The 14,144-nt window shown below is 39.7% G+C and overlaps 1 protein-coding gene across 1 annotated transcript in view; it reads right to left on the bottom strand.

Annotated features, from left to right (window-relative positions):
- Positions 1 to 14,144, bottom strand: part of LOC122805301 (solute carrier family 22 member 6-A-like) — a 291,374-nt gene that overhangs the window by 96,160 nt on the left and 181,070 nt on the right. Inside the window, exon 7 of the mRNA XM_044075389.1 lies at positions 12,875 to 12,990. Coding sequence (XP_043931324.1) covers positions 12,875 to 12,990 — 116 coding nt within the window. The remainder of the gene's footprint in view (positions 1 to 12,874; positions 12,991 to 14,144) is intronic.

Below are 14,144 nucleotides of genomic sequence, written 5' to 3' on the forward strand. Positions count from 1 at the left end.
ATTACCATTTGGCCTATTTATGTTGACTACATTTTCAACACACCAGTCACCCCTTTCAAAAAGTTGCTTGAAAGATTTTCCTTTTCTATAAACAAATTTAGGGGGGTTACTTAATTTATCCCAAACCATGTTATCAAGTCTAAGCAACCTCCAGTTATTACGTACAATATCTATTATATACTGGGTATCATAGGAGTAGGTGGTAATAAAATAAATATCTGAAACACTGCTTCCAGTAATATTTAAACCACTACTATCTTCATTTCCTACAAACACACTCACCCTCCCGGCATTAAAAGTGGCACTACATATATCAATATTACCACCTTTTGATATTTTCCCACTATTCCTCATAGTTAATAAGGCCTTATACGTACCATATCTTTTTCTGATTACCTCATCACTTATAACTTGGCACAAAGCAGCAGGATACCCTCTTTTTATGAACATACCCTTGATAAATTCAACCTCCCTTACAAAATCAAAATCTTCACTAACCATTCTGGCCGCTCTAACCATCTGACCTTTAATGATAGCCCTCTTCTGATGCTCAGGGTGCTAGCTAGAATAGTTCAAATATGAATTTGAAAAGGTGGGCTTTCTATAAATACCAGAAACCAATAAATTATTTACTTTATCAATTTTCAAGTTGACATCCAAATAAGACAACTCATCCTTACTAAAGGCATAGGTAAACTTCCAAAATTGCACAGTATTATTTATGTAATCAACAAAGTTGATCAAAAAGTTTTTAGTCTGTTGTTCTGAAGAAGTCTGTTGCAATAAAAGATGAAATCTAGGTCAAATTTTCGTTGTGTGTGGTTTATAGCTGCTTGCAGTTCCTGACGACTGACCTGTCTGCTGCTCTTTGTATTTTTATATTGTTGGTGTTGTTATTCAAATAAGTGTTGGGCAACTAGCCTGGCGGTATGAATATCCTTGGTGAATATGGACACTCTTCCACCTTTAGTGTTTCGGTCTTGGTTTGGTGGCCAAAAAGTGTGGTAAGAGTTGTAGCCTGGTATTGCAGGGGTGCTCTCTGGAGTCTTGAACCATGTCTCAGTTACTGCACAGATATCGATGTTCTCCATTTTTAGGAGTGCCTCGAGAGAGTACATTTTGAGGTTTAGACTTATAGCATTGAGTAGCATTACCTTCAGATTTTGCATGCTTGTATCTGTTACGGTGGTGGTTTTGTCATTTAAACCTTGCCTAAAAAAGGCAATATAGAGGAGGCAAGAGCTTTAGCCAGTAACCTGAATCCCAAGGGTGACAGGTGCAGACCATCACTGGCAAAGCATCGTGGTTTGTCGATCATGCTGTCCCAGGCAGACAGATACTGGATTCTCTTTGAATGACACCAGAAGCTTAGCCAATTGTTGAAGTCAATCATTTTGTCCCTATATTGTGGTATCATTCTGGGCTAGGGTCATACCTGCTTGGGCCACATGATCCGAGAGCTCTTCCATGTCTCTTTTCATGTAGTCCAGGGAGGTAGGTCTCAAGTCATTCACACCAACATGGACAATGACAGAGTCGTATTTATACTTGTTGTGGATTGACTTGAGTGCATGCGTTATATGGCGGATCCTGGCACCCGACAGGCAGCTGACTGTAATTTTCTCCTTGTTCAGCCTCGTGAGTGGGACATCAGTGTGCCTGACTATAGAGTTAACTATGACTAAAGTGTTAGGTACATTGTCTTTCCTTAGGGGCTGTTGTTGGGTGGCAAACTGGTGTTGTGAGCTATGTGTCACTTTGGTTGTGACTGGTGTTTGTTTAAATTTCAGCTTTGGAGGTCCTTGTTGCTTGGGCAGGTTAATGTTAAGGGCCTCCGCATATGTGGGTTTAGTGTTGCTATGTGTGGGTGTTGATGGTGTGGGTTTTGAAGGGCTATGTGTTGCTTGAGGTGTAGTGCAGGTGTTAACCTTCTCCTCTTGACTGTCTAGCACAATCTTGGCTGGAGAGAGCAAGAGGGTAGTCTGTGTACATGAGGCAGTTGCTGCATTGCCCCAGTATGCCCAGATTCACAAGGTGGACAGGAGAAATCACTGGAAGCTGACCCTTGGACATGCCTGTTTAGGTGCTTTTTTTGTAAAGTACAAGAGCTGTTGTCCCTTACCTTTGCAAGGTACTTTGCAATTATAGGCTGTTTAGTACCTACAATTAATTTCACCTTATTAACAAGGAGTGTTGAGTGCTTGTATCAGTTTAAGGCTTCCTAGTGTTTTCCAGCAGGTTCTAGAGCAAGTGCTAGCAAAAGGGGTTCAGATTTTAGTGCTACTACTGAGAAACCAGCTAGTTCTAAGGGAAAATTTGAAGCGCAGACTTTCTGGCACCTGGAATAGTTTAACTGTAGCCCCTCTGTGCTGCACAATGCAAAAAATGCACAAACACATACGTTTTTAAGCCAGAAAGTTGAAAGGGATAGAAATCAGCCCAAACTGGCTAATAAAATTACAATTTCAGAGCTGGAAACCACTCCTCTAGTGTTAGATAGGCAGTACAATGCTCACCACTCCCACTGGTAAGCAGTAGGACTTCCCTCTACCACAGCAAAGTCTGGATAGCTCTGATCACAGAAAATAAAGTCCTGAAAACAGCAAAGCCTGGGATCTGGACTATACTAGCTAGGAAAGGCGGGAAACGAGCAAACAAGATAGTAGTTTTGTTTATTTATTTTTTTGGTTAAAAAAGGCTAAACAATGCAATAATACAGTAAATAAACACAGAAATGCTACCCAGAATATATATAAGTGTAGGGCACTAGATTGATTGTACACCTACACCCACAACTGTTTCATCGACACCATTTGATCAATGCAAAGAGATGGCTGACAGCTGTGAGAGCTTGACAATTCTGGGTAGGGGAATATTCTCTTCTTCCAAGGAATGTATGATCTTGGAGTTAGTATATTCCCCCGCAAAACACTTGTCTTTTTTTTAGTCCACTCTGGAGTAATTCCTAGTACATGCGCAGAATGCATTGATCTTTGTTGTTTTGATGTTTTTACATCAATCATCTGGTTGTCAGTGAACATGTACAGTTGATCAAGTGCCCTACACCTATACACACACACACACACACACACACACACACACACACACACACACACACACACACATATATATATATATATATATATATATATATATATATACATATATACATACACTATAAGTAAAATTACATTACAGAAAGAATAGAAATAGCAGTGTGGCAATTAAATAGAACAGTAAATGTGATGGAAGATCATACATGAATAATTCATAACTGAGACATATAAGTTAAGGGCAAAGAGAGGTCTTCAAAATTAACAAAAATACTCATAAAATCAAAAAATAACACTACCTAGTAAAGCAGCTACTACTAAAAAAATAATAAATGCCCAAGACTTCAGGAACACAATTTTACTGCCCTGACAGTTGGGTAAAACAGCCTTTGCTGGGGGGGGGGTTAAAACACACAATGATTTATTTTTTAGTACTGCAGTGGAGGTGCTGCGGTATAGTTGTCGCCTCACAGTTAGACGTTGCCCGTTCGATTCTCAGTTAGAGCGTCTTCTGTGTGGCGACATGCGTGAATGGGTGTTCCTTCGTTGAAGGTTGTGTGTTAGGCCTGGCAAGCCAGTACGTAAAAATCTACTGCCAATCATTAGCGGACCGGAGTTCCGCTGTGGCGACCCCTAACCGGGAAAAGCCGAAAGACACAAACAAACTTATCCCCTGTTGCCTGCCAACTCTCAGCCCTCCCTACCTTGGGATCCATTTAGGGTTGCCACCTTTTCAAATGCCCAAAGTGGGACATTTTTGGTACAAACATCAGATTTTGCAGGTCGAAACATACTAATGGCCAGTATAAAGGACAAAACTTCACATTTTGCCTAAATAAAAGCTTATTCTTGAAGCATTTTAGTTGCTTATTCTATTTCTTATAACATTTAGGTGTTTCAGCTATAGAATAAATGTTTTATGCAACTATTACATAAAATATAGGAAATAATTTTGTCCTAAAATCTCAGGACATTTGCCATTTTTACAATTATTTTGCAGGACATAACTGCCCAAAGAGGGACTGTCCCTCGCGAAGTGGGACGGGTGGTAACCCTAGATCCATTAGACAAGCAGATATCATGGGTTTTTGTGGTTAAGGCCCTGCCCCCTGGTGGCTGATATAAACACCTGCATCACCGCAGTGCTTTCTTATGCTCTATGCTGACATATACATGATTATGGGAACTGCCATCCCCAGCCTGGAATGCCAAGCCCACTGTCCGTGGTACTGCTGCTACTTTTGTCATGCAGGCCTCCTCCTGTAAATGCTTTTCTTTTAACATGACTGGGCATTATTCTTGCTACTATGAGGACATTGTTTATACCACTTCTTGATTCTGCAGCCTGGATTATCTGGGAAAGATTAGAGAACATTTATAATCATGGTATGCCAGTACATTAGTTTCAAACAGCATGGTAATTTAGACAGTCCTGTAGATGCTGTTTTTTCTTTAAGCATAGTGCAGTCTACCAGCTTAAGGACTGCTAGCTTTGAATAGGTTTTTCTGTCACTGAGGGGTTTTAAAACACTAAAGTAGCTTTTACAGTTTAGGGAAAGTATATTATTTTTTCTTAAATACTACACTCGTTACTTCTGGCTTCAATTCTGAATTCAGTTGGAAAGAGGTTATTACAGGCTGATTGGTCCTTGACCATGATTAGTTCATTTTAATTGCTTGTGCCTTTACATATTAGAATGTATTGTGAGTGTTCTGATTCCATTGAAGGCTGTTCCATCAAGCACGAGGGGCAAGAACATTGTTTCCTTGAAGTCTTGGTTGAACTAACATTATTATTATTATAGGGCTGGGCTGGGTAAAAGAGAAACAGAGGAGAATTTAGAACAAATTGGAATTAGATGAGGGACTGGCAATGCAGGTACCATCCATGGCTATCACATGTATACCCAGACTATAAATAAACACTTTAGAAATGGAGAACAGGTGCAGAAAACAAAGGACAGAACACAGAGAAATGTAAAGCAGAATATACAGAGAAGGGTGAGGATGGAAGCAATACATTAAGTGGTGAGTTCCAAGTAAAGTACCGAACAGAAGAAAAGCCAAAACGCTGCCTCATACAGTGTGAGACTATTTTATTTATTTTTTTTATTTGCAGTTTGTTTGCCAGGATGGTCCATTGGGCCACGAGGAACCCATTTTCAATGGAGTCCTGGGGAGAAAACCTCCAGAAAAAGTACAAATATTACAATTTACAAGATAACAAAATTACAAGTATGTTAGAATTAGAAAAATACAAAGTAACAAAGTTACAGAAAAATTGGCATTTGCAGGAACAAATTAGTGCAATGCATTTAAGGAAAAAATTAATTTCAGGCAAATTAATTTCCAGTGAGTATGTTAGTTCCTGTAATTTGTTGCTAGGCATTATAAGAGTATAGGTGGTTGTTCATGGATAAAGCTTGTACAGAGTAGCTATAGTCAGGGACGTTATATAGGATGGGTGCAAGAACATTCCCATTGTGTAGTTAGGTGTGAGTGGAGCAAGGTTTTAAAGGCAGAGAGACTATTGGTGGTCTGGATAAGAGGTGGGAGAGCATTCCAGTGGCGTGCTAGCGAGAAGGATAGAAGATGTTTGCCTGGTGGGTGGGTATGTTTATGTACTTCTATTAAATTTTGGAAGTTTGATCTTAGAGGCCTGATAGGTAGATGCATTTGGAAGGTAGAGGCAAGGGAGGGGCAGAGAGAGGGGCTAAAAATAAGTTTGTGTGCTTGGATAAGTTGAATATAGGAAAGGTAATTGGGGAGCTCAAGCCAGTTCAGTTGATGTAAGGAAATGCAGTGATGGGTAGTGGATATGTGGCCTGTTGCAAATTTTGAAATTTTATAGTAACAAGAGGAGAGTTTTCATTTGAAAATTGCAGATTAGTAATGATGCAGGCGCCATATAGGAGGGAGGGGATAAGGTAAGTAGTAGCGAGAAGGTGGGAGGTTGGCGTAATAGTTAAGGTGCTTACCTTTGAAACACAAGGTGCAGGGTTTGATTCTGTCATGGGGAAACTGGCTAGGCTTAAAATGGCCCGCAAGGGAAGTTAGCCTAGTACTAACCTATGAACCTATGAACCTATGAACAAGACTGGTGGAAGAAGAGATGTAACGGTTGTGGCGGTAAAGCATGCCAAGTTTCTTATGGGTTTTTGTGATATTTACTAATAGATGGTTATCAAATTTTAGCTGCTCATCAATAAGGACTCCTAATAGTTTTGCAGTGAAGACTATTTCAAGAGGTGTATTACTTTGGCTGGTGATGGAGAAAGAGTTTAAGTCTAAGATGGTGGTTTTAGAAAGGGTAAATAACACGAGTGAGTGCTAGATGGTTATCTAGCATCCATTGTTCAGTAAAAGAGAAGGTACCCTGGGTTTGTTATGTTAATGAGGAAATGGAGGTGACAGAGCAGATTATTGTTGAGTCGTCGGCATATTGAATGAGGTTGGCAATAAGGATGGCATGATGGAAATCGTTTATGAAAATATTGAATAGAAGAGAACCTAGAATTGAACCCTGGGGCACACCTGTGGGAGAATTCAGGAAAGGTGAAGTAGCTTTTTTTCCACTTAACTGCTTGTTGCCTATTTGATAAGTAAATGGTGAACCAGTTGATAAAGGAGTGGGATAGATTTAGTTTAGAGAGTTTAGTGAGGAGAAGGTTAAGAGAGATGGTGTCAAAGGCTTTGGAGAGGTCTAAGAGGATGTGGATACGATATGACTGGAATCATGGGCCTTGTTGACAGTTTCTATGAAGGAGAGGAGAGCGTTGGATTGTGCTATGGCCAGGTCAGAATCCATGCTGGGTGGAAGTAAGAAGGTTATTTATGAGATAGGATAGAAGTTGTAGGTGGATACATTTTTTGAGAAGTTTAGAAATAGGAGATAAGATAGCAATAGGATGGAAGTTAGGGATGTCATTGTTGTTGCCCCCTTTGTTTAACGGAATAATAAAGGCTTTTTTCCAGAGCTGGTGAACATGGCTTTCTGAAATTGATCGGTTTATTAGAATACAGATAGGGAAGGTAATGGCTTCTGTGGATATTTTTAGGAAGTAAGAGGGTATCTTGTCAGGTGCATTAGAGCAAGGTTTCAAGTTTAGAAGAAGTTTTTTTATGGTAGAGATGGGGATAGGGTTCATGGAGAAGGGAGGAGTGTGGGGGCTGGAGATACTAGAGGAGAAAGGAGTATGTGGAGGTGAATCAGTGGGAGCCGAATTATTGGTGAAGAAAGAGGTGAGTTTGACTATGGAGTCGGTGAAGAAAGAGTTGAATTGAATAGCTAAATCCAGGTCAGAGGCATTTGGATTGGGGCAGGGGTTTTCTTTTTTACTAGGGTTAAGGAGAGAGGTGATTCCATCCCAGAATCTTTTAGGGTTAGTGTTATGATTGGTTTGGAGTGTGGCGAAATAGGCTTTGCGGTCTATGATAAGTTTTTTTACCTTGTTACAAAGTGTTTTGTATTCGTTAAGGGTGGTAGAGGATTTACTTTTTTGGTAGTGCTTCCAAGCTTTATCTTGGAATCACATGATGGCTAAGGTATTCTTAGTTAACCATGGGACGGCGTTACTTTTTATCCGTTTCGTTTTACAGGGGGCAAAGGAATCTCGCAAGTTTAAGAAAGTTGTGTTGAAGTATGTAACAGCATTCTCTAGGGATAAAGTTTTTAATGGGTTCCAATTTGTTTTTTTAGTGCATCTATGAATTCAGCAGGGTTAAAGTCTTTTAGATACTGAGTAGAGGTATAGGTGTGGGACAGTTGTAGGGAGGAGGGAAGACAATAGGCGAAAGTGGGAAGGTGGTCACCTAGTGGGTCAGAAAGGGTACCACTATCAGAGGAGTAGTGGGGGTGGGAGGATCTATATTACATAATTGAAGTTCTGCAACTTCAACTGACATATATTCGAACACATATGTCCAAAATTACGGAAATTTGACTAGCTATAAAAAAATAAAAACACAGAGGACAAGTAAAAAAATTGTTGTATGCAGGGAGCAAGTCCCCCTTTGCCCCCTGCACCCCCCACACCCCCACTACTTAAATGTACCAACTCCGAGATCGCAGCACATTGAAGTGAATCCTCCGCTTATGGAGATTTCCATTCACACGCTTGAACATTTACAAATTCGAACATATGGTTTTGTTCATATGTCGTTCAAAATTGTAAATGTTTGACTATGTGATAGGAACCCGGGATGGGAGACTAGAATCCAGTCTAGGGTGCTTCCAGAGAGGAAATCTTTGGAAGGTCTGGTTGTTGAGTTAATAAGTTGAGTAAAACTGTAATGATTTATATTTAGGGGGTTGGTTGGAGATTGAATTGTGACCCAATTAATGTTAACATCACCCATGATTATAGTTTCATTGGTGATATTGGCAGAAAACCAGGAGAGAATATCTTCAAGGATTGGGACATTGTCTCCAGGAGGGATTTAGAGGGTGACGATGGAAATAAGTTTATGTTTATTTACCTGAAGAAGGGCTGGAATTAATTCTGCATTACCAAATTTGGGAATGGGCTTAGAGTATGGGGTAACTAAGAGGATGAGGAGTAAAGGAGAGTGACACCTCCCCCTTTTCTGTGTGTTCTATCGTCTCTAATAATACAGTAGTTGGCTGGTATCAATTCTGTATTTTTTATATGGGGTTTAAGCCAGGTTTCGGAGATGGACAAAATATCAGGTTGATTGTGGAGGAGCCAGGCATTGGGGTTAGGGATTTTATTACATATGCTATGAGCATTTACAGCTGAGAAATAGAGGAATCTACCAGGTGAGTTGGGATGATGAGATGGGGATGTTGAGCTTTGTGAGGAAAAGGTGCCTCGGTTTGGGTGTATGTTCCCAGAGAGAAGGACAGAGATAAAGTGATGAATGTGGAAGAAATATTTAAATTGCTTAGCATCAAGTTTTTGGGTACTAAGCTTCATTGAGTTGGGGCTAGTACAGATGGGAATAGTGTTTTTGGGGTTAGGTATAAGTTTATAGGGGAAGAGCATAGTGTTGTTGAGGTAAAGGCTGGGGAATATGCAGGTTGAGGAGTGTGTATGCTGTATACTGGATGAGAGTGTTATGTAAAATGGTGGAGAGTGATTAGCACAGAGGGGTGTGGTGAGGTAGTGTAAGTAGGATAATATGATAAGAATAAATATTTGAGTTATGAGTGTGGTAGGTTTGGTATGCATTGTCTTCATTTTGGGTACTAGTTGGGTTTGGATGTGGTTAAATAACTATAAGTGTAGAGGTGGTAGGAGCGGGTGGAATTTGGGGGCAGGGTAAGGGAGTGGAGTGAGCCCACATGGCGAATAGAGCGGGTAGAGCCAAGGAGAAGGAAAATGGCAAATCAGGGATGAACAATCAAAGAAGTGGATAGCAAGCACAGAGGTAAGAAAGGTAGTGGGGTGAGGCACTAGATTTCTAGGGAAGAGAAGAAGGAAAGCAGAGAGATTCACAGAGGTTTAGTGGGGAACAGTAGGGCAATAATAGCATAGACAAAGTGTTAGAAAGCAATTTAGATTAAGAAGACTTTGTTAGCATTAGGTAAATGCTGCCACCTAGTGGACAAAAGCAGTAACTACAGAGAAGAGGCACAAGCAGTTTGGGAAAGGGGATGGACTGAAGAGAGGAGGATGAGTGGGGTCCACGGTAGGCTGCTAGCGTTCACACATAGGGAATTCAATACAGCTATAGAAAAATACAAATTTCTTCTAAAGGGTATATACACTTTTATTTTAGCTAGAGCTTGGGGAAGCCAGTAGAGACTCAGGGAATTCTGTAAATTCCTTTTAGGAAGCTCAGTTCATGGACGGGAAGCCAGGGTACGTCACAGAGTCATAGAATACACCTAGGAAGGTTTACACATGGCAGGGCAAACCAACAAGCAAAGCCAGCAGCCTACGCAGGATAGAACAGGTGGGGAGCAGAAACAATTTGCTGAGATGAATATTTTTGTATATTAAGGTCAAAAAGTCACCAGCAGGCCTGTGCATGCAGTAGAAAACCACATCAAGTAAAATGCAAGCATGAAGGCAGCCAGCAAACAAAATGTAAGAAAGGTAAGGAAGAAACCACAATGTAAACTATGGAATGAAACTAAGCTCACAGAAGGACATTCAGGGTAGAAGAATTTGATAAATGTAGAAGGGAAATGAAAGGGTAAAACTTGATAACCAGTCCTAAGAGTGAGTATATAATATATAGGTACAGGTGTGAAGGACAACCATTTTATGGATATCTCAAGATATTGCAACACAAGAAGAATTTTGCTCATTGAATTCAAAGCACACATATGTATGCATGTGTATATATATATATATATATATATATATATATATATATATATATATATATATATATATATATATATATATGTATATGTATGTGTGTAGCTATAACAATACATGCAACGATATTACTGGCATTGAAAGTCTGGTAGGATTCACGTTCCGTTCACAAAGGTACATTGAAACCAGAATAAAGTTAGCTATGGCTAGCAAATCTATTCTACACATTATTATATACAGCAGCAAAATAAAATATTTGGTTCAAATTAAAAGGTATACTATTGAATCAGAAGCAGAAAGGCAGAAGTAGAAGGACTATTTTCAGTATTACTTGTAAAGCAGAACCAGTAAAATACTAGCCTGGGGGGATACACTCTAAGAGTTGCAGGCATTAACTTTCCTAGCTGCCAAAAGTAGATATGGTGACTGAGATGCATTGTGCACATACAGATTAATATAGGGCAATAGTAAAGTCAACCAAACTAGAATAGTATGGACATGTGTGTGTGCATGCATGTGTGCGTGTGTGCGTGCGTGTGTGTGTGTGTGTGTGTGTGTGTGTCTGTGTGTCTGTGCGTGTGTGTGTGTGTGTGTGTGTGTGTGTGTGTGTGTGTGTGTGTGTGTGTGTGTGTGTGTGTGTGTGTGTGCGTGTGTGTGTGTGTGTGTGTGTTTATGTATTATATTTATTTAGAACATGTATAGTATATAGTAACTGTAAGTACTCACTTGAAAAAAAAACTATCAAAATGCTAATAATTGTCTCTAGATTTAAAAGAGGGGCATAATCATTTAAAATGGCAAAAATCTACTGAGTGGGGCTGGCATTTCTAGGCTTATATTACTGACAGAAATGAACAGTGGTTCACTACCAAACTCAGAAAGATAAACTTAGCGAATTGTGTTAAGTACATGAAGAGCATTAAAATTAGTAAGAATGTTAAAAAATGCTTAGGAAGCTTGTGTAAAAACTTAGTAACTGAACTAAGTGTACCCAGTATATTCATAAATTAGTGGCATTTATTAAGAGCAGCAAAGTTACAAAGAAGCACAGTATAAATGAAATAATAATATCAGATGAAGCAGTAAATACCTTTTGTAACAGTGTTAGCACACACTTTTGTACCAGAAGATCTTTTTGTAACAGAAGAAATGAAGTTTGGAACAGACTAATTCGTCATGGGACATCTTTTAGGGGAAGGAAGGGGTTACGAAGACAGAGGGGTAGGAGAAATCAGGCTAGGGATAGTGGGTGAGAAAGAGTTAATGAGTGGAAGGAGAAGGGAGGAAGTGGATAATGAAAAGGGGAAGGTCGTTGTGCTTTTGAAGTGAGGAGTTGCTGGTTGGGATTCACATTTGGAGTGATTTTGTGTCCCGCCCATCCCTACCTTTCTCTTCTTTTATTGGGAGGTTGTAGTGTTTGGATAGGGGTTCATTGTGTGACGGGGGGTTAAGGGTGGAGAAGAGGGACAGGCTTGGCCCTCTTCTGTTCCTCCTCTGGTGCATAATTGAAGGAAAGAAGTTTGGAGTGGTGAAAGTGAGTGTGTGGATGCTGCTTGCAGCTGGTGGTTTGGCTGGAAATGAAGGTGAGTGGATGAACGCTGCTTGAAGGATGAGAATAAGTGATGGCGTACACTGCTTATTCATTAATGGTGAGTGGTGTTACACTGCCATTATGAATTACCATTTAATGTTTATTAACGTACAGTGAAGGAAAGTTCTGTTTAATAAAGTGTGAAACGTTTACTTATGTTTAAACAATAAAGGTCGTCAAAGATCTTTGGTGTTTTGGTCTCTTTATTAAAATGGAATGTGACAAAACACTTTAAAGATACTTGCATGAAGAGTGCAGGCACAACATTTATATTGCAATTCTTAATAGGTACCAGTTAGAAAGCAGCACACTAAAAAAAGTAAAGATAAATAAAGGACCAGAGGTGAAACACAAAGAGTCTTATTTGAAGTCTGGACAGTGGTCTTGTATGAGACAGCCTAGTGGAAGATACTTAATTAGGCTTTTTAACTTTTTAATGCAGTGGCGATAGACTGCTTTTTACATTTGACTCCAATAACTTGCACATGCTCAAAGCAAAATTTTAACTGGAGTTTTTTTAAGGAATGAAATGCACAACTGCAATATTGTGATCTAATAAATATATTTTTGTGTGAAAACATTGTGACTTGTTTATTTGCACCACAAACATGGGATTGCCATGCTGAACTCAACAAAATTAATTTCTTTTCAGTTTACATTTTAAAACTGAATTGCAGATTGATTCCAAGCCAAGCCTTTTAGTTTATTCTTTTTAACATCCTAGTGTCACCCCTGAACTTAAACTTTCACTGTACAACAAACAAATTAAAATGTATTTCCTTCAATTTTGAAAATTACAGAGAAAGCTGTGAAGTTCTCCTTAAGTCACTGTTTGCTTTATCATAACTATAAATTGGATAACACATACCAGAATGGCCACGCTTCACATTTGCAACTGTGAATAAAATTAGCAATACTGGGAAAAAATACTGGATAGTTACCATAAAAGAGAAACACAGAAGGATATCTTGCGAACACTTGTTGTTTTTACTAGGTCAGCTATGGTGAATCTGCTCTTTGCTGCCTGGAGTTCCCTTTGCATGCTGGAGTTCACAAGCTGGAAAAGCAATAAATGCAAATATTTTTGTATGTTTTTAAATAAAGAACGAACCATGCATTTAGTGATTGTTACTTACTGTGTGAAACAAGAAAGACATTACACAGATCAAAATAACATGTCAGGATTTGTTTAATATAACAGCATTTGCCAACAAAATTTTGAAATGACAATTCTACAACTTGGTGTTTTTTTAAACTCTCAGTCATTAATATGTCATAGATAGGGCATAAATAAGTCATAGATGAGGGCAAGGTAGTCCACACAGCCTACCCGGACCTCACAAAAGCCTTCGACACAATACCCCACTCGGGCATCATAAATAAGCTTACCAGCTTAAATATCAACCCCTATATCATAAGATGGGTTGCAAACTGGCTCAGAGATAGAACCCACATGGTCAGAATCACAGGTGCCATGTCCAAATCCAAACCAGTTACAAGTGGCGTCCCACAGGGCTCAGTTCTGGGACCTCTCTTGTTCGGTATATACTTCTCTGAGGTTCAAGCTAACACGGGGGGATTATGGCTGACAAAGTTTGCAGATGACTGCAAACTGGGGGCCATAATCGAATCTCCAGCTGACACAAGCATCCTCCAAAAGAGTCTCACAGAGACGGATGCTTGGTGCCAGAGCCATGGCCTCAAGCTAAATGCTAAAAAGTGCATAGTCATCCCCTTTGGGAAAAACAAGGTGCCCACAAATTACCACATAGGTGGTAATCCATTAATCTGGAAGAAGTAATTAGAGATTTGGGGACCAACGTAGATAGTAATCTCTCCTTTGATAATCATATTGCCAAAGTGGTTAGAAAGACCTTCTATATAGCCCACCTTATCACAAAAGGGTTCACATCTAGATCAAGAGAGGTCATTGTGCCCCTCTACTCGTCACTCATCAGGCCCATAACTGAATACAATGCACCTTTTGGGATGTACCTTACCCGACACCTGCAGCAACTGGAGAGACCCCAAAAGTACCTCACCAAGAGGATCATGGGCTACAAACAGATGTCCTATGCAGCTCGTCTAAAGAAACTCCAGCTCTACTCAGTTGCTTACCACCTACTCAGAGGCGATCTATGCCTGACGTACAAAGCCATGTCAAACCCAGAATTAATGGACATGCTCCACCTCAAAAAATCCAAGTCCCTT

Source organism: Protopterus annectens, chromosome 6.part1 (assembly GCF_019279795.1).
Source record: "Protopterus annectens isolate FY-2018-M chromosome 6.part1, PAN1.0, whole genome shotgun sequence".
Lineage (NCBI taxonomy): Eukaryota > Metazoa > Chordata > Ceratodontiformes > Protopteridae > Protopterus > Protopterus annectens.